The sequence below is a fragment of the Triticum aestivum genome, chromosome 5B (assembly GCF_018294505.1).
Source record: "Triticum aestivum cultivar Chinese Spring chromosome 5B, IWGSC CS RefSeq v2.1, whole genome shotgun sequence".
Taxonomy (NCBI): domain Eukaryota; kingdom Viridiplantae; phylum Streptophyta; class Magnoliopsida; order Poales; family Poaceae; genus Triticum; species Triticum aestivum.
The window spans coordinates 578,243,502-578,267,013 of NC_057807.1; the positions used below are offsets into that span (position 1 = coordinate 578,243,502).

Here is a 23,512-nt window from a genome sequence, read left to right on the forward strand (position 1 = left end):
GTAAGAAACGTTATTACTAGAAACCCATAGCAGCCACGTAAAACATGCAACAACAATCAGAGGACATCTAACTTGTTTTTGTAGGGTATGCTATGTGATGTGATATGGCCAAAAGAATGTGATGAATGATATGTGATGTATGAGATTGATCATGTTCTTGTAATAGGAATCACGACTTGCATGTCGATGAGTATGACAACCGGCAGGAGCCATAGGAGTTGTCTTAATTTATTGTATGACATGCGTGTCATTAAAAATGCCATGTAATTACTTTACTTTATTGCTAACCGTTAGCCATAGTAGTATAAGTAATAGTTGGTGAGACAACTTCATGAAGACACGATGATGGAGATCATGATGATGGAGATCATGGTGTCATGCCGGTGACGAAGGTGATCATGTCGCGCCTCAAAGATGGAGATCAAAGGCGCAGGATGATATTGGCCATATCATGTCACTTTATGATTTGCATGTGATGTTTGTCATGTTTACATCTGATTTTCTTAGAACGACGGTAGCAAAAATAAGATGACCCCTCACTAAAATTTCAAGAAAGTGTCCCCCCTAACTGTGCACCGTTGCGAAAGTTCGTTGTTTCAAAGCACCACATGATGATTGGGTGTGATAGATTCTAACGTTCACATACAATGGGTGTAAGCCAGATTTACACATGCAAAACACTTAGGTTGACTTGACAAGCCTAGCATGTACAGACATGGTCTCAGAACACAAGAGACCGAAAGGTCGAACATGAGTCGTATAGTAGATACGATCAACATGAAGATGTTCACGGATGATGACTAGTCCGTCTCACGTGATGATCGGACACGGCCTAGTTGACTCGGATCATGTATCACTTAGATGACTAGAGGGATGTCTATCTGAGTGGGAGTTCATTAATAATTTGATTAGATGAACTTAATTATCATGAACATAGTCAAAAAGGTCTTTACAAATTATATCATAGCTCGCACTTTAGTTCTACTGTTTTAGATATGTTTCTAGAGAAAATTTAGTTGAAAGTTGATAGTAGCAATTATGCGGACTGGGTCCGTAAAATGAGGATTATCCTCATTGCTACGCAGAAGGCTTATGTCTTTAATGCACCGCTCAGTGTGATGAACCTCGAACGTCGTCTGTGGATGTTGCAAACATCTGACATGCATGTTTTCATGACTACGTGATAGTTCAGTAATGTTAAACGGTTTAGAATTGAGGCGCCGAAGACGATTTTGAAACGTCGTGGAACATATGAGATGTTCCAAGGGCTGAAATTGGGATTTCAGGCTAGTGCCCGCGTCAAGAGGTATGAGACCTCTGACGAGTTTCTTGGCCTACAAACTAAGGGAGAAAAGCTCAATCATTGAGCATGTGCTCAGATTGTCTGAGTACTACAATCACTTGAATCGAGTGGGAGTTAGTATTCCAGATGAGATAGTGATGTTTCTCCAAAGTCACTGCCACCAAGCTACTAGAGCTTCGTGATGAACTATAACATATCAGGGATAGATATGATGATCCTTGAGCTATTCGCGACATTTGACGCCGCGAAAGTAGAAATCAAGTAGGAGCATCAATTGTTGATGGTTAGTAAAGCCACTAGTTTCAAGAAGGGCATGGGCAAGAAGGGATGCTTCATGAAATGACAAATCAGTTGCTGCTCTAGTGAAGAAACCCGAGGTTGAACCCAAACCCAAGACTAAGTGCTTCTGTAATGAGGGAACGGTCACTGAAGCAGAACTACCCTAGATACTTGGTAGATGAGAAGGCTGGCAAGGTTGACAGAAGTATGTATTGGGCATACATTATATTAAATGTGTACTTTACTAGTACTCCTAGTAGCACTAGGGTATTAAGATACCGGTTCGGTTGCTAAGTGTTAGTAACTCGAAATAAAAGAGCTACGGAATAAACGGAGACTAGCTAAAGGTGAGATGACGATGTGTGTTGGAAGTGTTTACAAGGTTGATGTGATCAAGCATCGCATGCTCCCTCTACCATCGAGATTGGTGTTAAACCTAAATAATTGTTATTTGGTGTTTGCGTTGAGCATAGACATGATTGGATTATGTTTATCGCAATATGGTTATTCATTTAAGGAGAATAATGGTTACTCTATTTATTTGAATAATACCTTCAATGGTCTTGCACCTAAAATGAATGGTTTATTGAATCTCGATCGTAGTGATACACATGTTCATGCCAAAAGATATAAGATAGTAATGATAGTACCACATACTTGTGGCACTGCTGTTTGAGTCATATTGGTATAGAACGCATGAAGAAGCTCCATGTTGATGGATCTTTGGACTTACTCCTTTTTGAAAAGATTGAGACATGCGAACCATGTCTATTGGTACATATGCATGAAGAAACTCCATACAGATGGATCTTTTGGACTCACTTGATTTTGAATCACTTGAGACATGCAAGTCATACCACATGGGCAAGATGACTGAAAGGCCTCGTTTTCAGTAAGATGGAACAAGAAAGCGACTTGTTGGAAGTAATACATTTTGATGTGTGTAGTCCAATGAGTGCTGAGGCACGTAGTGGATATCGTTATGTTCTTACTTCACAGATGATTTGAGTAGATGCTAAGTATATTTACTTGATGAATCACAAGTCTGAATTATTGAAAGGTTTAAGTAATTTCAGGGTGAAGTTGAAGATCGTCGTGACAAGAGGATAAAATGTCTATGATATGATCATAGAGATGAATATCTGAGTTACGAGTTTGTCACACAATTAAGACATTGTGGAAATTGTTTCACAACTAATACCGCCTGGAACACCATAGTGTGATGGTGTGTCCGAACATCATAACTGCACCCTATTGGATATGGTGCATACCATGATGTCTCTTATCGAATTACCACTATTGTTTATGGGTTAGGCATTAGAGACAACCGCATTCACTTTAAATAGGGTACCACGCAATTCCGTTAAGACGACATTGTATGAACTATGGTTTAGAGAAACCTAAGTTGTCGTTTCTTAAAAGTTTGGGGCTGCGACGCTTATGTGAAAAGTTTTAGCCTGATAAGCTCGAACCCAAAGCGGATAAATGCATCTTCATAGGACACCCAAAACAGTTGGGTATACCTCCTGTCTTGGTTCTGGAAGCAAAAAGGATTGTTTCTAGAATCGGATCCTTTCTCGAGGAAAAGTTTCTCTCGAAAGAATTGAGTGGGAGGATGGTGGAGACTTGATGAGGTTATTGAACCGTCACTTCAACTAGTGTGTAGCAGGGCACAAGAAGTTGTTCCTGTGGCACCTACACCAATTGAAGTGGAAGCTGATGATATTGATCATGAAACTTCGGATCAAGTCACTGCCAAAACTCGTAGGTTGACAAGGATACATACTACTTCAGAGTGGTACGTAATCCTGTCTTGGAGGTCATGTTGCTAGACAACAATGAACCTACGAGCTATGGAGAAGCGATGGTGGGCCCGAATTCCGAAGAATGGCTCGAGGCCATAAAATTCGAGGGAGGATCCATGTATGAAAACAAAGTATAGACTTTGGAAGAACTACTTGATGGTCATAAGGCTGTTGGCTACAGATGGATTTTAAAAGGAAGACGGACAATGATGGTAAGTATCACCATTAAGAAAGCTCGACTTGTCGTTAAGATGTTTTCCGACAAGTTCAAGGAGTTGACTGCGATGAGACTTTCTCATTCGTAGCGATACTAAGAGTCTGTTGGAATTATATTAGCAATTACTGCATTATTTATGAAATCTTGCAGATAGGATGTCAAAACATTATTTCCTCGATAATTTTCTTGAGGAAAGGTTGTATGTGATACAACCAGAAGGTTTTGACAATCCTAAAAGATGCTAACAAGTATGCAAAGCTCCAGCAATCCTTCTAAGGACTGGGGTAAGCATCTCGGAGTTGGAATATATGCTTTGATGAGATGATCAAAGATTTTGGGTTTATACAAAGTTTATGAGAATCTTGCATTTCCAAAGAAGTGAGTGGGAGCACTATAGAATTTCTGATGAGTATATGTTGTTGACATATTGTTGATCAGAAATGATGTAGAGTTTCTGGAAAGCATATAGGCATATTTGAAAAGTGTTTTTCAATGGAAAACCTGGATTAAGCTACTTGAATATTGAGCATCAAGATCTATAAGCATAGATCAAAATCGATTAATAGTACTTTCAAACGAACACATACCGTGACAACATTTTGAAGGAGTTCAAAATAGATCGGCAAAGAAGGAGTTCTTGGCTGTGTTATAAGGTGTGAGTATTGAGTAAGACTCAAGACATGACCACGGCAGAATAGAGAGAAAGGACGAAGGTCGTCCCCTATGCTTTAGACGTAGGCTCTACAGTATGCTATGTTGTGTACCACACCTGAAGTGTGCCTTGCCATGAGTCAGTCAAGGGGTACAAGTGTGATCCAGGAATGGATCATAGGAAAACGGTCAAGGTTATCCTTAGTAACTAGTGGACTAAGGAATTTTCTCGATTATGGAGGTGGTAAAAGAGTTCGTCGTAAAGGGTTACGCCGATGCAAACTTTGACACTAATCCGGATTATTCCGAGTAGTAAACCGAATTCGTATAGTAGAACAGTTATTTGGAATAGCTCCAAATAGAGCGTGGTAGCTGCATCTAGGAGATGACATAGAGATTTGTAAAGCACACGTGGATCTGAAAGATTCAGACCCGTTGACTAATAACCTCTCTCACAAGCGAGATATGATCAAACCCAATGGGTGTTGGACTCGTTACAATCACATAGTGATGTGAACTAGATTATTGACTCTAGTGCAAGTGGGAGACTGTTGGAAATATGCCCTAGAGGCAATAATAAAATGGTTATTATTGTATTTCCTTGTTCATGATAATTGTCTATTGTTCATGCTATAATTGTATTATCTGGAAACCGTAATACATGTGTGAATACATAGACCACAACATGTCCCTAGTGAACCTCTAGTTGACTAGCTCGTTGATCAATAGATGGTTATGGTTTCCTGACCATGGACATTAGATGTCATTGATAACGGGATCACATCATTAGGAGAATTATGTGATGGACAAGACCCAATCCTAAGCATAGCACAAGATCGTGTAGTTCGTTTGCTAAGAGCTTTTCTAATGTCAAGTATCATTTCCTTAGACCATGAGATTGTGCAACTCCCAGATACCGTAGGAATGCTTTGGGTGTACCAAACGTCACAACGTAACTGGGTGGCTATAAAGGTGCACTACAGGTATCTCCGAAAGTGTTTGTTGGGTTGGCACGAATCAAGACTGGGATTTGTCACTCCGTATGACGGAGAGGTATCTCTGGGCCCACTCGGTATTGCATCATCATAATGAGCTCAAATGTGACTAAGTAGTTAGTCACGGGGTCATGCATTACGGAACGAGTAAAGTGACTTGCCGGTAACGAGATTGAACGAGGTATTGGGATACCGACGATCGAACCTCGGGCAAGTAACGTACCGATTGACAAAGGGAATTGCATATGGGATTGCTTGAATCCCCGACATCGTGGTTCATCCCATGAGATCATCGTGGAACATGTGGGAGCCAACATGGGTATCCAGATCCCGCTATTGGTTATTGGCCGGAGAGATGTCTCGGTCATGTCTGCATGATTCCCGAACCCGTAGGGTCTACACACTTAAGGTTCGGTGACGCTAGAGTTGTATGGGAATTAGTATGTGGTTACCAAATGTTGTTCGGAGTCCCGGATGAGACCCCGGACGTCACGAGGAGTTCCGGAATGGTCCAGAGGTGAAGATTTATATATGGGAAGTCCAGTTTCGGTCACCGGAATGGTTTCGGGGGTTATTAGTATTGTACCGGGACCACCGAAAGGTGTCCAGAGGTCCACCGGGTGGGGCCACCTGCCCCGGGGGGCTTAATGGGCTGAATATGGGAGGGAACCAGCCCCTAGTGGGCTGGTGCGCCCCTCCCCAAGGGCCCAAGCCGCCTAGGGTTGGAAACCCTAGGGGAGGGGGGCGCCTCCACCTTGCTTGGGGGGCAAGTCTCCCCCTCCTGGCCGCCGCCCCCCCTCTAGATGGGATCTAGAGGGGCCAGCCCCCTCTCCCCTTCACTCTATAAATAGAGAGTGGGTGGGAGGGCTGCAACACCCTTGCTTTTGGCACAGCCCCTTCCTCCTCCAACTCTTCCTCCTACTCCGTAGTGCTTGGCGAAGCCCTGCAGGAATACCACGAGCTCCACCACCACCGTGCCGATGTGCTGTCGGAGTTCTCCCTCAACTTCTCCTCTCCCCTTGCTGGGTCAAGAAGGAGGAGACGTCCCTGGGCTGTATGTGTGTTGAACACGGAGGCGCCATCCGTTTGGTGCTAGATCGGATCTTCCGCGATTTGAATCGCCGCAAGTACAACTCCATCAACCGCGTTCTTGTAACGCTTCCGCTTAGCGATCTTCAAGGGTATGAAGATGCACTCCCTCTCTCTCTTGTTGCTAGAATCTCCATAGATTGATCTTGGTGATGCGTAGCAAAATTTTGAATTTCTGCTACGTTCCCCAACAAGCACGACCAATGGTACTTATGAGGCCTCTCACACTGACACCACTGGTTCTTGAGGTCCACCTTATACGCAACACCGCCGTAAGCCACACCGTCTCGTGTTGTGCCACCTGGCTCGTCCACTTGGTAGATCATTTCTTTGTCGTTGAATCTAATGATTTGTTGATGCAAGGACTCCCCTGCTTGAAACCTCAACCAATCATCAACCTTGTCGGGATACTCTTTTTTCTCACCTATCCATTTGGCGGTGGTTTCGGAATGCCTAAGAAAATACTCGTTTAGCTTGAAGAAGGCGTATTTCAGTATTGCAGTCACACGGCAAAGAACGGACGCCCTTAAGCACATTGTTGAAGCATTCAACCATGTTGCTCATCATGTCACCGTATCTCCAACCTCCTTCATCGTAAGCGCGTGACCACTTATGCTTCTCCCCATAATTCCTTTCCAAGAATGCTCTTCCACCTTTGTTCTTTGCCAAAGCCTTGAAGAGTTTATCATACCGAATTTTGAATGCATCGATGGTGAATGCCACACAAACATGTGTAAGGTCTTTGCAAAACTCCTTGCTCTTGCATGCCCGGTAAAAGTTCACCACGAAATGCCTCATGCACCATCGGTGATGAAGCATTGGAAGCCCAGGAATGACAACTTCTATGGATTTGAGAATGCCATGGTGTCGGTCCGATATAATGCATACCTACCTCTTCCCAATCACCTTGGTCCTCACATGCCCCATGAACCACTCCCAATTGTCATCATGCTCGGAAGGAACTAAAGCAAAGGCCACCGGCAACACGTTATCATTGGACGAATGAGCCATTGCCACCATTAGTGTGCCCTTGTATTTGCCGGTCAAGAAAGTGCCATCTATAGACAACAGCGGACGACAATGCTTAAATGCCTCGATGCATTGCCCAAAACTCCAGAAGGCACGATGAAACACTCCGTCAATGTCCTCAATCCCATGACGCATGCCTGAGTTCTTATGTGCAATGGCTCCCAACATCCTCGGAAGAATATTGTATGCGGCCGCATAATCAACATGCAACATCCTAGTAGCATTTGACTTGGCCTTCCATACCTTCCCGTAGTTGACCTTGTATCCGTACATTTTTTCAACAATACTCATCAGAAACTTCACCTTCACGGTTGGGTCATGGGATATCTCATTCAATAATTTGTAGCCAAGAAACTCTGAAGTGAGTTGACGGTGGCCCTTGCTTCGATCAGCTTTGTCTGGAGGTATGCACTCGTGAGTAGCTACACAACTTTTCAACTCCCATTGCCCCATTTCTTGAATTTTTCTTCCACGAACCTTCCATTTACAACCTTATTTGTCACACTTCACGGTGTACCACACCTCTTGGTTCGAATGACCAACAACAAATGGCCTATGGTTCCGAATGGCATAGTCACTCAACCACATCTTAAACTCTTGGAAGCACCCAAACTTGATGCCTTTTTTCAAATGAGCATTCTCGTCCTCACCCTTTGGCCTTGGATCGCTGACTCTCGGGCACGATGTTGGTTCAACCAACCCCAGTATCATGCCACCATCAACAATGGCATGGTCGGCAAGGCTAAGATCACGAAACAATGGGGGTCCTCTTTCCTTGTCGTGCACCTCCTTGAAGAATTGTTTTTCTTGCACCGTGAATCCATCTTCGTCCAAATCTTCCTCAGGACCCTCGTCATCTGAGCCATAACCACACATACGGTTATAAGGGAGGCTATGATCCATGTCTTGTTGATGGACAATGCATCCAAGTTACCTATTGGATTGTAATGAATTTTTTCTTCTTCCGCATAAGCATCATCATCATCAACATGAGCCATAGCTAGAATCTTTGGGTCTTGAATTACTGTGGATCTATCATTCATCTCCTCTTCATTTGATTGACTACTTGGTGGTTGACTATAAGAATTGGGCACATACACCTCAACCCTAGCATCATGTATTGGGGAGGAGGCATGCCGGTTCAAGTCAATTTGTAGCAGAGGAGCATCAGTCTTGGTGGCAAATAATTCAAGTGAGTTGTCTTGTGATTGCTCCACTTTACCCTTGTACATCTTCCAATGCAATTCCGAGGTGATAGACATACTTTTCAACCGACTTCACCCCCACTCCAACATCATACCTTCCAATAAGTTTAACCTCATCACTTGGGTCCATCCAATGTACATACTTCTAACTTTCACAACTACGTCCTCATAGGTTGGGCTATACTCAAATACCATGTGTTCTTCCCCTTGATCGTCATTGCCATTCATAAATGTCTTCTTATCCAAATAATGGAGATTCACGATACTACCCATCTAAATAAATTTTAGAAAATGTTAATGATAGGCGGCAACATAATATGGGACAATATCCATTGTGCATCCCATGGATCGATAAAAGTTCTATGCAATACATTTAAGCAACAAAACAAATAACAACAAAAGAACAAAATATCATGGCTTAACCCTAACAACTAAATAATGACTTTGCTTACCACTAACCCTAACCCTAGAATTAACCAAAACAATAACCATAGATCTAGCTACAAACAACGAAGTTAGCACACTACACATGGTCAATCACACATATACAACCCTAGATCTAGATCTACCATCCATCAAATCCATTGATTTCACACAAAAAGGAGCACAACCAGGGTTTGCATAAAAGGAATCAATGTCATCAAATAAGTTGATTCCAACCAACCAAAAAGAAGAGAGTGGGTTAGGTACCTTTAGTGATGAAAATGACCTCAATCCACCGGAGAAAACTCGAGCAATGGAGATGAATTTGATGGAGCTCTAGGATGGGGGAGAGGGCTCAGCTCGGGGAAGAAAGGATTTGGGGGCGAATGGGTGGCTTGTGAGGCCCACCAAATCCCCAGTTGTTGGTTTTGTGCATTCTGCACCCTACCGCCACCCTCTCTGGCGGTAGGGAGCGACGCCCTATCGCCACGATCTGTGGCGGTAGCCACTTACCCACGTCAGCACGACAGACGGCACCGTCGACATCGACCCGGTCCCTACCGCCAGCACCCGTGGCTGTAGCATGTTCTAGCCTACCGCCAGCTCGGGTGGCGGTAGGAAAAGGGTCAGATCTAAATTTTTTTACGGATAGGGGTCAGATGCAGCTAAACGTGCATAAAAGGGTCAAAACAGTGAATTTGGCCGCCGCATCCCACCTAGGCGTGCGTGAATGTGACGGCGTGGTCCAGTGCCGCATCCCACCGAACCAGCGAGCGAGCGAGCGAGCGACTGCCCCCTGCACCGGAAGCCTGATTCGCCAAGCAGAGGGGGATGGGGACGGGGAGGGATCGTGGGATATTCCTACTCCTGGGCATACCAGCGTGGGTCGTGGACTCGTGGGTCAGGGTCGCCCACCAATCGACCGCCGGAGTCCGGGCCGGGGCTCCCACGCGGGATCGCACACGTACGACGGGGGAATGCGACGCGAGGGGTGCCCCCCCCCCCCCCCCCCCCCCCCCCTCGAGTCGTCCCGAACCTTTTGTCCGCGCGTGACATGTGATCGACGACCACCAATCCTCCATCCTAAGCGCACCGTCCCCTCCCTCGCCCCCGGCTCCCTCCCCTCCCATCCCCTCACCCGTTGGCCGACGAACCCCCCAGCCCCAGGGGCGGCCGCCGGCGATGGTGAGGGAGATGCGCATCAACACCGCGCCCCGCGGCAACCGCGTCCCGCTCCTCAACAACGGGGTACCTAGCGCCAGTTCTCCCGCGGCCCCGCCCTTCCTTTTTTTTTTCCTGTTTTTTAACCGCCTGAGTTCGGAATTTGGGGGGGCTAACCGACCCCGCCCGCGCCGGCGGCTTTGCTTTGCAGGAGACGTCCAGGATCCTCTCCGACCTCGAGGAGGGCAGCAACGTCCAGGTTCGCCGCCCCGCTGACTGACTCACTCCCCTGTCACACAGTACCCTTGGTTTGGTTTCTCCATGGACCAGAGCTTCAGCTACAGCCATGGCTACTAATTCGTCTTTCCTTTTTCACATGGTCTAATCGGAATCCTCTCAGGCGGCCAACGTCGGGTTCTGCCGGGTCATCAAGTTGGTGAGCACCGTCTGATATTATACTAGGTTTAAGACCGGGAAAGTTTCAGTGATGATTTGCTCTGCTAAATTCACGAGGAAAATGGTTTGCAGGCAAAACATGACGCGGGGAAGCTCGTCTTCGCCACCATCGCGCTGCTCGTCGCCTCTCTCAGCAACCTCCTCGTTGTAGGTACTCCTCACTTATTATGATTGCGCAGTTATTTGGTGCTGAATTGCGTTCCCTGTTCTGGTGAAGCCTCACACAGTGGCTCAGGCTCTTATATGAGCCCGGGCTTTAATTTTGAACCCGATTAATCGCTCCCACAACACCAACAATATTGGTTGAACTAAGATAAACCGAAACTGTAGCTACATGAAAACTGTGGCAAAGAGAAATGTGCAGATATCACTGTTGTTTCAGTAATCAGTTTTGACTCGTGAGTACATTGGTTCATGCGTGGCAGGATTACTACTCTGCCCGGATTACTACATGAAAACAGGAGTATTAAATAGCGGCCAGTAGAGTGCGTTGGTTCTTGTGTGACATGATTAAATACGAGTGTGGTGTGGTGAGTGTGCGTTGGTTCTTGTGTGACATGATTAAATAGGAGTGGGGTGTGGTGAGTGTGCGTTGGTTCTTGCGTGACAGGATTAAATACTACTCCGTACAGAGCAAGTTGTACTTCCGCCTATAAAGAGCATCAATGTTGCACATGTTTCCTGTCTTCATGGATGGATCATCTTATTTTAAAAGCCTAATGGATGGATCATGTTCTGTTATCCTACAGCCCAAATACGGAGGCAAGATAATTGATATTGTGTCAAGAGATGTTCAGCGGCCAGAGGATAAGGCCCAAGCCCTGGCGGATGTGAACGGCACCATATTGTACATTGTGCTAATAGTTGTAACCGGGTATATATCTTTCTTGGAAACTTATTTTTGAGGATTATAGAGGGATATTCTGTTATATGACACTGCCACTACCATCTTTTATAAACAGTTTATGCTTGGTGGATCTAGGTAGGCCGCAATTTTAGTTGGTACTGATAACTACACCATTACTCTCTACTTACTTTCTCCTTCTAGAGAAGAATTCATGTTAATGTGCTAAACCCAAGTAGCTATTTAAGCTTGAAATATTAGAAACCAACTCTGCCCCTGTTTCAGGTCAGTTTGCACAGCTCTTCGGGCATGGCTGTTCAATTCTGCTAGTGAGAGAGTCGTTGCTCGACTTAGACAGGACTTGTTCAGTCATCTCATAAACCAGGCAAGTGCCTTAATTCTCTGTCCAAATAGCTTTGTTCCTGTCTTCCATATATCTGTGTTCTTATTATCAAGTCTGCACACATGTCTTGTGCCCCCACAGGAAATAGCATTTTTTGACGTGACTAGAACAGGAGAGCTCTTAAGCAGGCTTTCTGAAGATACCCAAATTATAAAGAATGCCGCTACAACAAACCTTTCAGAAGCACTGCGTAATCTGACTACCACAGCTATTGGTCTTGGCTTTATGTTTTCAACGTCATGGAAGCTGACATGTAAGTACCAGTTCCACATGCTTTTGTTCTACAGATTAAGAACTTTGTTGCATCTCATTTTGTTGCCTGTGCACAACAGCTTTACTTAATTTGCTGACTCCACTAAGGAACATACCTGTGGGGGGGCATTCGCAAATCATTATATTTGTTCATAATTTTATTTAATGGAGGAATTTTCTCAAAGAGTGGCTACCACAAAAGCGCACGTCTATGAAATCTTTGAAGGAACTGCATGTAATTTTCCCTAGCCTACAGAAAACCATGCTTTTGTCACAACCGAGAGACATGCCGGCTTGCCATAAACAGGAGGAATTTGGTTTAGTTTTTCTGAAGAGGAGATAGATGCCCATTGCCCCATCCACACACATCATCAATTTGAGGGCGTTGGATCTTATTGGTAGGTATGTAGACTGATCTGAGGGGCAAATTCACCTCAGCTAAGCCACCACAACAGCATGGACCCCATTGGGATGTGATGATCTGTTTGCCTATGTGGCATCTACCTCTGCATCGATAAAATGAGACCGGGCTTGCATGTGTAGTGTCTTGTACTTTTGTGAGTCTCCCCTACCTGTTGGTTCCGTTGGTTCTGATGGAAGTATAGTCTTCTGCACAGTACAGTAAAAGTTTGTAGTAACATAAAATGGTTTAAAAAACATGTGGTCCTGATAGTTTCGCTTGCGTACATGCATTTAAAAATAAATAACCGCTTTGATTTAGTTCCTCTTCAGTCTTTACTCTCCACACTATTCTGTTAATCTCATTTACTATTCCTCCACAGTGTTGGCACTTGTAATTGTTCCAGTGATATCAGTTGCTGTGCGTAAATTTGGGCGTTTTCTTCGTGAGCTTTCACATCAGACACAAGCTGCGGCTGCTGTAGCTTCATCCATAGCTGAGGTTTGTATATCTGATATTTGATTTGATGATGAGCATAGGAGAACTTTGGTGAAACCTTACTTTAATTACTGTAATGATTACAGAAAAAATAATCCAATGCGCACGTTGAGTTTTCATTTCAACCATGTGGTAGAATCCTTGATTTGTTGTATTTGGGCATTAACAATTCTACCTTCTACCATCTAGGAATCTTTTGGTGCCATTCGCACAGTAAGAGCCTTTGCTCAGGAGCCTCATGAGGTTTCACGATATGGCGGAAAAGTAAACGAGACACTGAAGCTTGGTCTCAAGCAAGCTGTGAGTACTGTAATCTTAGTGTATAGAAAAATGGCACTATTTTGCATAATGACCTGACTATGCATTTTTTTGTAGAAAGTTGTTGGACTATTTTCTGGAGGGCTTAATGCTGCATCAACTCTGTCGGTTGTTGTTGTAGTTATTTATGGAGCTAACTTAACCATCAATGGTTACATGACAACTGGTTCTCTTACGTCTTTCATCTTATACAGCCTTACAGGTAAGATTCAGCATTATCACTTTCGTTTTTACCGAACCCAGTATTCTACCAATACCGCAACTGGAAATCTACAAGTCAGTTATAATAATCATGTTTATAAGGGGAACTTCTGTTCTAATTGTCATGATTATGTGTATGCTGGCTTTTCTCAACAATTCATCCCTCTCTTGAGTATGCAGTTGGCTCGTCAGTCTCTGCCTTGTCAGGACTATACACAACTGTAATGAAAGCATCAGGCGCAAGCCGTAGAGTTTTTCAACTACTTGATCGTGTTTCCTCAATGACAAACACTGGGGACAAATGTCCAAAAAAGTGAGTTTCATTGTCTATGAGCTTTCTTGATTGATTATACCTGTGCATCATGCAATACACATTTCCTTTCATTTTACTGTGAATTTCATAGTCTATTAGCTTTTTTGGTTGGTTGACATTTCCGTCCATTTCAGTGAAAACGAGGGGGAAGTTGAGCTGGATGATGTCTGGTTTGCATATCCTTCGCGTCCTTCTCATATGATTCTTAAGGTAAATATTTTCAGATTGCATTTCTACATGATAATTTAAATTTGGCGTACTCTAGCATGGCGTTGTCGTTTCCTCCTTGTTTATGTGCAATGTACACACAAAGAGAAAGTTAGGTGTAAATTTGCATGCTTATCTTTTATGCCCTTGTGGTTTTGCACTGCATTTGGGATAACTTGGCTCACTTTCTGAAGCTTGGATACTTAGGCCCCATTTGGTTGCGAGGGATCCCTGCGGGATACCTGCCTTTTCCCCGGTTGGGTAAACCACGTGTTGAGTTCGCCCTGGGCAAGCAAGCAGCCCCGTTTGGTTTCGCGCGAGGGCGAAAGAACCCTGACCTTTCCACGGCCCATCCCCGGGTAGATCTCCCCTGTATCGACTGGTCGGGGAGAAAACCCTCTACTCGTTCGCTTGCTCTCCCTTGCAACCCTTCAGCCTCAGTCTCCAAGCGATGCCCCCGCCCCGCCCCCGACCTCCCCTCTGGCATCTCGTCCAAACTGAGCTGGTGGTCTCCCCGTGGTGGGAGAGGAGATCCCCCAAAACCATGTAAATCTCCCCGAGGTGGATTAGTACCCCTGGGAAACTTCACCTTTCCAACCAAATTAGGCCTTAGTGGTTTGTTTTACTATTAGAAACGGAAGAATATGCTGATACAGTAACCTGCATGATGGTGGGTTAGTCAATTATTCTTGTAGTTCCATTTTGTATAAGAAGAGTGAGTATACTTTGACTTGGTATATATAGGAGTTTTCTCTAAATTATATACGAGTGTTAAGGATTATTTTAGTGATAAAGTAGTTATGATGTGTTGCAACCTGTAAAATAGGACCACATATTTAATAATAAGAGAGGTAACAAATCATTTACAAGCTTTCTCGAGAGCATAAAATACACTTTCAACTAGCATACATGGTGCATTCAGTTTATATTGTGTGTCATCAATATTTCAGGGAATCACATTGAAGCTAGCACCAGGTTCAAAGGTTGCACTTGTTGGGCCGAGTGGTGGTGGAAAAGTAAGCCTAATTTTGGCTGTATGTTATAATTAGTCCACATGCTTGGTATTACACTATGAAATTGTTTCTCACTTGCGACTCTCAATCATAACCTTCGGGTATTTACATGCTCCTGCAGACTACAATAGCAAATTTGATTGAAAGGTTTTATGACCCTCTAAAGGGAAGGATCTTGCTAAACGGAGTGCCTTTGGTAGAAATTTCACATCAGTATCTCCACCAAAAGGTATGGTGTCCAACCGCTTTTGTCTGCAACAGGATTGATATGGTGCTGTGGAAATTAGGACATTATCTAAGCTATGGTAGGTATAAAAGGTTCTGAGTCCTAGTACACGGGGCCATCGCTGGATACTGTCTTGATTCCTGTTTTGGTTGATATTAGTCCGATTCTGTAAACTGCATCAGTTAGCAGGTTCACTGTATTGTCTAATCACTAGAGAGTCGTGTAATTCAGAAACCTTTTGGGGGGAAAATACTGGTATGAACCAAAAAGTTTCAGCATCCCAGAAATACTCTGCTTACATCATTAAATTATGTCGGTTGGTAATTTCAGTATTTTAGTAGTGTCTGGTTACTGTCACTGGCCATTCAAGATTCAACCTGTGAACCCCTGAGATTACTTATGCATCTGACAAGAACTAGGAGCGCATGATTGACTATACTTGTATATCTACTTTAGATTTTTTGAAATGTTTATTTTCTCAACCAAATGATCTCAGGTAAGCATAGTTAGCCAGGAGCCTACACTCTTTAACTGCTCCATTGAAGAGAATATTGCATATGGATTGGAGGGCAAAGCTAGCTCTGCTGACGTTGAAAATGCAGCTGTAAGTATCTCTGAATTAGGCACTAAGCATACCTCAAGATAGCAGGATCTGACTAACTTGTCGATGCAGAAAATGGCAAACGCGCATGACTTCATATGCAGCTTCCCAGACCAATACAAGACTGTCGTCGGAGAGCGTGGCATCAGGTTATCTGGCGGGCAGAAGCAGAGGGTTGCCATTGCAAGAGCTTTGCTTATGAACCCACGAGTGCTTCTATTAGATGAAGCTACCAGCGCCCTCGACGCCGAAAGCGAATACCTTGTTCAGGTACCGCAACCACTCGACCGAAACTTCTAAACCGACCCAAAAGGGAAGCAAATAATTCTCTGCTGCTACTAATAAAATTCATGTGATTTACATTTCCCTATATGCCACAGGATGCAATGGACTCGTTGATGAAAGGGAGGACCGTTCTCGTGATAGCTCATCGGCTCTCCACCGTGAAGAGCGCCGACACGGTTGCCGTCATCTCCGAGGGCCAGATCGTGGAGAGCGGCACACACGACGAGCTCCTCGAGCGCGACGGCATCTACACGGCCCTGGTGAAGAGGCAGCTGCAGTTGCCCAAGTTTGAAGGGACCGCCAACGGGACAGCCGAAATAGAACCCAGCAGTAATGGCCAATAGTGTTGCCTTGCTTGATGATATCTCTCCTCTTCGGTTAGGCAGACATCACTTCGTTGGGATCCACCATATGTAACGCGCATTCTGATATACGTATTCCATTCTGGATAACGCAACACGCTGGAATGTCACACGCTGTAGCTCTCCTACACCTCGTCTCACATGTGCGGCTGTATGTGAGTGGACTGTAAAGGATATACGTGCTTAAGACTTTGACATCGATTATTTCTGTAACATACAGTTAAGGAAAATTGCAGCGCCTAAACCACGTTGATAAATCAATTGGCCCGAGGGAAAGAAACTAATTTCATTTGTTAACTATGCGTAGCAAAATAAAGGCTTTGCTTAAGTTCGCTGCTATGTATTTTCAGTACACCCGGGGTCCCAAAATCGAAATGACCATTCGAGGGGAAAATCCCAGCAAAAATTGTCGAAAATACTCTTTTAGTTCATCATTCAAAGAGTCACAAAATTATTAAGATGCTAAGGAACAACGGGCTAACGCTTTCACCTATATATGTTAAAATACATTTCTCACAACCCTGGCTGTGAAGGTTTTTAGTCAAGTTTTTTTTGGCCTACGCCCTCCTGATGTGACGCACTTGTGAAGAAATGTAAGGTGTTTCAATATCACGCCTCAAAAGTTAACCAATCCGCTCAAGCCCTGGTTGCGAAGGCTTTCAGACAAGGTTTTTATTGGCCTACGCCCCTCCTGATGCAAGCACACATGTCAAGAAGTGTAAGTTGTGCCAGTACCACGCCCTAAAAATTCACCAATCCGCTCAAGCCATGCAAAAGATGTCCCTATCGTAGCGCTTCGCAACCTGGGACTGGATTTACTGGGTCCTCCGAACTCGAAGAGTAACAAGCTTGGTAAGCACAAGTCCGCAACGGAAACAATAAGTTCTCACGAAAGTGAGAAGGGCCTTGCGAGATCGTTCAAGAAACAATCTAATGCTAATATACTAACCTTAGCAATGCAGTATATAGTGATTCACAAGATTCCTTGTCGAGGTTTTCTTGGGGCCTAAGGCGATGTCATATGTGTAGGTGTGGATTGAGCTGGTTTCTAACTATGTGCAGATTCATATGTCTCCTTTCTTGTTGAGCAACGATCCTTGAGTTGGTGTTGAATTACATTGTTCCACCTCGGATTACCATAGGTGAGTGCTCATTCCCGACATTTTTTGCTTAAAATAAAAATGATTAATTCTCGCAAAAATACATAAATAAATAAACAATGAGAACTAATTAATCAGCCTCTCCGATTACTGGTCGATAGTAATTAACATGGAATGGAAATGGAAGGCGTGGTTCTTGCTGCCACATGCTAGCTGCATGACGGCTCCAGATGACGAATGGTTTGAACCATTCTCTCATGCACTGCTATGCTGCTCAAGGTCTTGGAAGGCATGCTTCTTGCTGCCACGAGTGTGTCCGTTCGCTTGATGTGGACGACGTGCTCCCGGTCATGGGTGCATGACGCCCACGCCTCTGCCTTTTTTTAGGACGAACGGCAGGCGCAGGACGTAACAGAATTCCGAGTACTAGGTTGGGCCATCCAGTGGCGAGTTTTCAAGGAGGGAGACAGGGAAACTCCGGTTGACCTACAAAGTCCACCACAAAAACAAATTCGAAAGAAATACTACGAAGCCAGATGCGTAGAGCAGATTTTTCCCTATTTTTTTTTTCGCAGCCACAGCTCGCGCTTGCCGGCGCCAATGGCCTACTCGTCGACACTGCGGCGGGGCGGGATAAAAGGGGCAGCATCCTCTCGTCGTCTTCCCACTCTCCCCCTGCCCCATTGGCCAGCCACCTACGACCACGACGAACCCGGCGGCGGCGATGGGGAGGGAGCCGCGCATCAACACGGCGCCCCGCGGCAACCGCGCACCGCTCCTTGATCACGGGGTAGGCAGGCGCGGCCGGCGGCTCTCATCCGTTTCCAGTTCCTCCGTCGTTCTGTTTCTGAGGCTGATCGCGCTTGTTTTTGCAGGAAACGGCGAGGGTTCCCTCCGACCTCGAGGAGGGCAGCAATGTCCAGGTTCGACTTGATGCGCCTATCATAGAGTAGCGCAACTCCATTTCTTCCGCTAGAACGATGAACTTACTAGTAAGAGATTCATCTTTTTTTGTCTCTACTCGTCTAATTGGAATCCTCGCAGGCGGCGAATGTGGGGTTCTGCCGGGTCATCAAACTGGTGAGCACGCCGTGAAGGTTTTCCATGTTTTCTGGAAGGTTTGTTCATGTGTTTGCGCTTCTGAATTGACGCGCAAACGGGTTAATTCCAGGCAAAGCCGGACGCGTGGAAGCTCATCTTTGCCACCACCGCGCTCATCATCGCCTCCCTCAGTAACCTCCTCGTTGTACGTACTCCAAACCTATCATGCTAAACGGTTTTACGCAGCAAGGGCTTTAATTGAACTGACCAACATACTCTGGCTTCCTGGACATTGTGTAAAAGAGAATTGTGTACCTATAGATATCATTTCAGTAATCAGTTTTGACCGGCCGGGAGCAGAGTAAATTTGTTCATGTGTGTCAGGAACTCAGGATTAAGTAGTGGTGAGCAGAGTAAACTTGTTCTTATGTGACAGGATTAAATACTACTCCATAGAGAGCAAGTTCTACTTTCATCTATAAATGTTGCACGTGTTTCAGTTCTTTGTCACATTGCATAGATCTTTTTATGCCTAAAGGATGGATCACCTTGTGTTATCCTGCAGCCCAAATATGGCGGCAAGATAATCGATATTGTGTCAAGAGATGTTCGGCTGCCAGAAGATAGGGCTCAAGCCTTGGCGGATGTGAATGGCACCATATTGTACATTGTGCTAATAGTTGTAACCGGGTATATATCTTTCTTGAAAACTTGCATCGATTTTGATTCTTATTATTGAGGGATATTCTGTTGTGCAACATCCCCATCTTCTATTTGTCCAGCTTACGATTTCGTGGATGTAGCTAGGCTGCAGTTTTAATTGGTACAAATAGTTAAACCATTTCGCTCTGAATTACATCTTCTTTCAGGTCAGCTTGCACAGCTCTTCGGGCATGGGTGTTCAATTCTGCTAGCGAGAGAGTTGTGGCTCGACTAAGACATGACTTGTTCAGTCATCTGATAAACCAGGCAAGTGCCTTAATTCTCTGTCCAAATTTGCCTTAATCAAACGCTTTCGATTTTCGGGTCTTCCATTTATCCGTGTTCTTGTTATCAAGTTAGCACACGTGTCTTGTGTGCCTCCACAGGAGATAGCATTTTTTGATGTGACCAGAACAGGGGAGCTCTTAAGCAGGCTTTCTGAAGACACCCAAATCATAAAGAATGCCGCTACGACAAACCTTTCGGAAGCGCTGCGTAATCTGACTACCACGGCTATTGGTCTTGCCTTCATGTTCTCAACTTCATGGAAGCTAACATGTAAGTACCAGCTACATGTTCTTGGCCTTTACTCAGCATACAACTCAAGCATATCTCATTTACCATTCCTCCACAGTGTTGTCACTTGCAATTGTTCCGGTGATATCGGCTGTCGTGCGTAAATTCGGGCGTTTTCTTCGTGAGCTTTCACATCAGACACAAGCTGCAGCTGCTGTAGCTTCATCCATAGCCGAGGTTTGTACTATCTGATGTTGATTGCTTAACGAGCATAGGAGAATTTTGGTGAAAACTTTCTTTAATTACTCTTAACGGTTTACAGAAAAGTAACAATAAAATATGCACTTTGAGTTTCATTTCAACCATAGGGTAGAATCCATGATTACTTGTATTTGTGCATTGAAAATTATATCTGCTACATTCTAGGAATCCTTTGGTGCCATCCGCACAGTAAGAGCCTTTGCTCAGGAGCCTCATGAGATTTCACGATATAGCGGAAAAGTAAACGAGACACTGAAACTTGGACTCAAGCAAGCTGTGAGTACTGTAATGTTCGTGTAAGAAAAATAGCACCATTTTGCATAATGATTTGACTAAGTATTTTTTAGAGAGTTGTTGGACTATTTGCCGGAGGGCTCAATGCTGCATCGACCCTGTCGGTTGTTGTTGTTGTTATTTATGGAGCTAAATTAACCATCAATGGTTACATGACAACCGGTGCTCTTACGTCATTCATCTTATACAGCCTTACAGGTAAGATTCAACATTATTTTTTACCCTGAAAATTCAGCGTTATCAATTTTGTTTTTACTGAACCCAGCATTCTATACCAATACCACAACTGGAAATCTACAAGTAGGTTATAAAAACAATCAAGTTTGTAAGGGGCATCTCTGTTTTCATTGTCATGATTATTTGTATACTGACCTTTCTGAACAATCCATCCCTCTCTTGAGTATGCAGTTGGCTCGTCGGTCTCTGCCTTGTCAGGATTATACACAACTGTAATGAAAGCATCAGGTTCAAGCCGTAGAGTTTTCCAGCTTCTTGACCGTATTTCCTCGATGAAGAACTCTGGGGACAAATGTCCAAAAAAGTGAGTTTCATTGCCCATCAGCTTTCTTGGTTGATTTTAACTATCGAGTATGAAATACCTTATATTGTTGGCATTTTCTTCCATTTCAGTGAAAATGACGGGGAAGTTGAGTTAGATGATGTCTGGTTTGCATATCCTTCTCGTCCTTCTCATCTGATTCTCAAGGTAAATATACTCTTGCAGGCTTATCTCTCGTGCTCTTTCTTATGAATTTGAACTGCGCTGGGATAACTTGGTTCACTTTCTGAAACTTGGATGCTTAGTGGTTTGCCTGTTAGAAACGGAAGAATGGTATCTGCCGATAGTCACCTACATGATGGCAAAACATTTCGACATTACCAAATAGTAGATCAATCAAGTATACTTGTAGTTCCATTGTTTATAAGAAGAGTGAAGACACTTTGACTTGGTATATGCAGGAGTTTTCTCTATTGTATATAGGAGTGTTAGGATGTAGAATATGACTCTCATTTACTCCCTCCGTTCCTAAATATTTGTCTTTTTAGAGATTTCAAATGGACTACCACATACAGATGTATATAAACATATTTTAGAGTGTAGATTCACTCATTTTGCTCCGTATGTAGTCACTTGTTGAAATCTCTAGAAAGACAAATATTTAGGAACGGAGGGAGTACAAGCTTTCTCTAGAGCACAAATACGCTTCAACTATAGCATACATGGTGCATCTCAGTTCAGTTGATATTGTGTGTCATCAATATTTCAGGGAATCACATTGAAGCTAGCACCAGGTTCAAAGATTGCACTTGTTGGACCAAGTGGTGGTGGAAAAGTAAGCTCCTAAGCTTTGGTGTTACACAATATGAATTGTTTCTCACTTGCAATTCTCAAATCATAACCTTCGGGTTTCTTACATTCTCCTGCAGACCACAATAGCGAATTTGATCGAAAGGTTTTATGATCCTATAAAGGGAAGGATCTTGCTAAATGGAGTGCCTCTGGTAGAAATTTCACATCAGTATCTCCATCAAATGGTATTGGCGTCGTCCAACTCTTTTCCATACAGTTTTTTTAAAAGAATTTTCTTATTCCATACTTGTATATCTGGCTTCAGATTTTTTTCCCCCTCCTCAAATGTTCATTTTTTTTTCTGAACCAAATGATCTCAGGTAAGCATAGTTAGCCAGGAGCCTACACTCTTCAACTGCTCCATTGAAGAGAACATTGCTTATGGATTGGAGGGCAAAGCGAGCTCCACCGACGTCGAGAACGCAGCTGTGAGTATCTGAATTTAGGAACTCTTCTGAAGCATATCTCTCAGGAGTCGGGACTGCAGGACCTGACTCACTTGTGGGTGCAGAAAATGGCGAACGCGCATGACTTCATATGCGGCTTCCCGGACCAGTACAAGACGATCGTCGGAGAGCGCGGCATCAGGTTTTCCGGCGGGCAGAAGCAGCGGGTCGCCATCGCGAGAGCTCTGCTGATGAACCCGCGGGTGCTCCTCCTGGACGAAGCCACCAGCGCCCTGGACGCCGAGAGCGAGCACCTTGTTCAGGTACCATGGCCACTCCACTGTTGCCAACTCTCCTGAGCTGATTCAATTTTTCAGCCGTTTATTTACTTCTTCTTGGTCCTGTTTCCCACAGGACGCAATGGAATCCTTGATGAAAGGGAGGACGGTCCTCGTGATAGCTCACCGGCTCTCCACCGTGAAGACCGCCGACACGGTCGCCGTCGTCTCCGAGGGCCAGATCGTGGAGAGCGGCACGCACGACGAGCTCCTCGACCGCGACGGCATCTACACAGCCCTGGTGAAGAGGCAGCTGCAGTTGCCCAAGTTCGAAGGGACCGCCGACGGGACAGCTGAAGTTGAACCTGTTAATGGCCACTAGTGTCGTCTCCTTGTGTCATCGATGATGATCTCTCCTCCCCGCAGCTAAGCACAAGCCATTTCGTATTCCGCTCTGAATAACTCCAAACACGTTGGATTACCACACACACTGTTTCTCTCCTACACATTTGGTCACTTGTAGGGCTGTATGCCTGAATGCACACTTTAAGTGCAGTGTAAAGGATAAAGCTAATTGCCCATGCGTCAACTGGGCATAAATATTCTATTGATTCAATACTGACATACAGTACTTTACACCCACCATATTTTAGATATTTGTAAGACTTGATTTGATTTGAGTGTGGGTAAAACAAAGGCAAGAATAGTTTGGTTTGATTGAGGTTTGATAAGATTTGGGCTTGGTGGGGGAACGTAATGAAACTTTTGGTTTTGTTGAGGTTTTGATTAAAAAAATTGATTTGGTGGTGAGCCCAGGGAAAATTTTGATTTAGTTGAGGTTTTGATAAAATTTGATTTGATTTGGGTATAATAGTTTCAAATCTGGCATTGTTTAAGTTTGCTGATATGTATTTTCAGTAGACCTAGATGGCGAAACTGAAAGAACCTTGAAAAAAGAGAAGAAAGAATCATGCTCAGTGATGTAAATGTGAAGTGTTGACAAATTATGCTTTTGTGTCTGGTCGCGTTAGTTTCGCTAGAGTTTGA

At 44.2% G+C, this 23,512-nt stretch overlaps 2 protein-coding genes across 2 annotated transcripts; both read left to right on the forward strand.

Annotated features, from left to right (window-relative positions):
* The first annotated feature begins 10,041 nt into the window (after window positions 1-10,041).
* Window positions 10,042-16,780, forward strand: LOC123113360 (ABC transporter B family member 25). Its single transcript, XM_044534572.1, has 17 exons — window positions 10,042-10,244; window positions 10,369-10,416; window positions 10,558-10,593; window positions 10,686-10,760; window positions 11,363-11,487; window positions 11,743-11,842; window positions 11,942-12,113; window positions 12,895-13,013; window positions 13,200-13,310; window positions 13,386-13,530; window positions 13,710-13,842; window positions 13,977-14,052; window positions 15,000-15,065; window positions 15,184-15,291; window positions 15,785-15,892; window positions 15,962-16,159; window positions 16,270-16,780. Exons 1-17 carry the CDS (start codon window positions 10,179-10,181, stop codon window positions 16,516-16,518), a joined length of 1,935 nt encoding a protein of 644 aa, XP_044390507.1. The 5' UTR covers window positions 10,042-10,178; the 3' UTR covers window positions 16,519-16,780.
* A 1,109-nt stretch (window positions 16,781-17,889) lies between these two features.
* On the forward strand, window positions 17,890-23,207 carry LOC123116989 (ABC transporter B family member 25). The gene is made up of 17 exons (XM_044537848.1): window positions 17,890-18,426; window positions 18,512-18,559; window positions 18,681-18,716; window positions 18,808-18,882; window positions 19,243-19,367; window positions 19,547-19,646; window positions 19,766-19,937; window positions 20,014-20,132; window positions 20,322-20,432; window positions 20,504-20,648; window positions 20,859-20,991; window positions 21,081-21,156; window positions 21,719-21,784; window positions 21,879-21,986; window positions 22,122-22,229; window positions 22,313-22,510; window positions 22,602-23,207. Exons 1-17 carry the CDS (start codon window positions 18,361-18,363, stop codon window positions 22,845-22,847), a joined length of 1,932 nt encoding a protein of 643 aa, XP_044393783.1. The 5' UTR covers window positions 17,890-18,360; the 3' UTR covers window positions 22,848-23,207.
* Window positions 23,208-23,512: the final 305 nt, after the last annotated feature.

Coding starts and splice junctions, on each gene's coding strand:
- LOC123113360 (XM_044534572.1), top strand. CDS start 10,179: ATGGTGAGGGAGATGCGCATCAACACCGCGCCCCGCGGCAACCGCGTC. Junction 13,843..13,976: donor GGGGACAAATGTCCAAAAAA/GTGAGTTTCATT, acceptor CGTCCATTTCAG/TGAAAACGAGGGGGAAGTTG. Junction 15,066..15,183: donor GGCCGAGTGGTGGTGGAAAA/GTAAGCCTAATT, acceptor ATGCTCCTGCAG/ACTACAATAGCAAATTTGAT.
- LOC123116989 (XM_044537848.1), top strand. CDS start 18,361: ATGGGGAGGGAGCCGCGCATCAACACGGCGCCCCGCGGCAACCGCGCA. Junction 18,717..18,807: donor TCTGCCGGGTCATCAAACTG/GTGAGCACGCCG, acceptor GGTTAATTCCAG/GCAAAGCCGGACGCGTGGAA. Junction 21,785..21,878: donor GACCAAGTGGTGGTGGAAAA/GTAAGCTCCTAA, acceptor ATTCTCCTGCAG/ACCACAATAGCGAATTTGAT.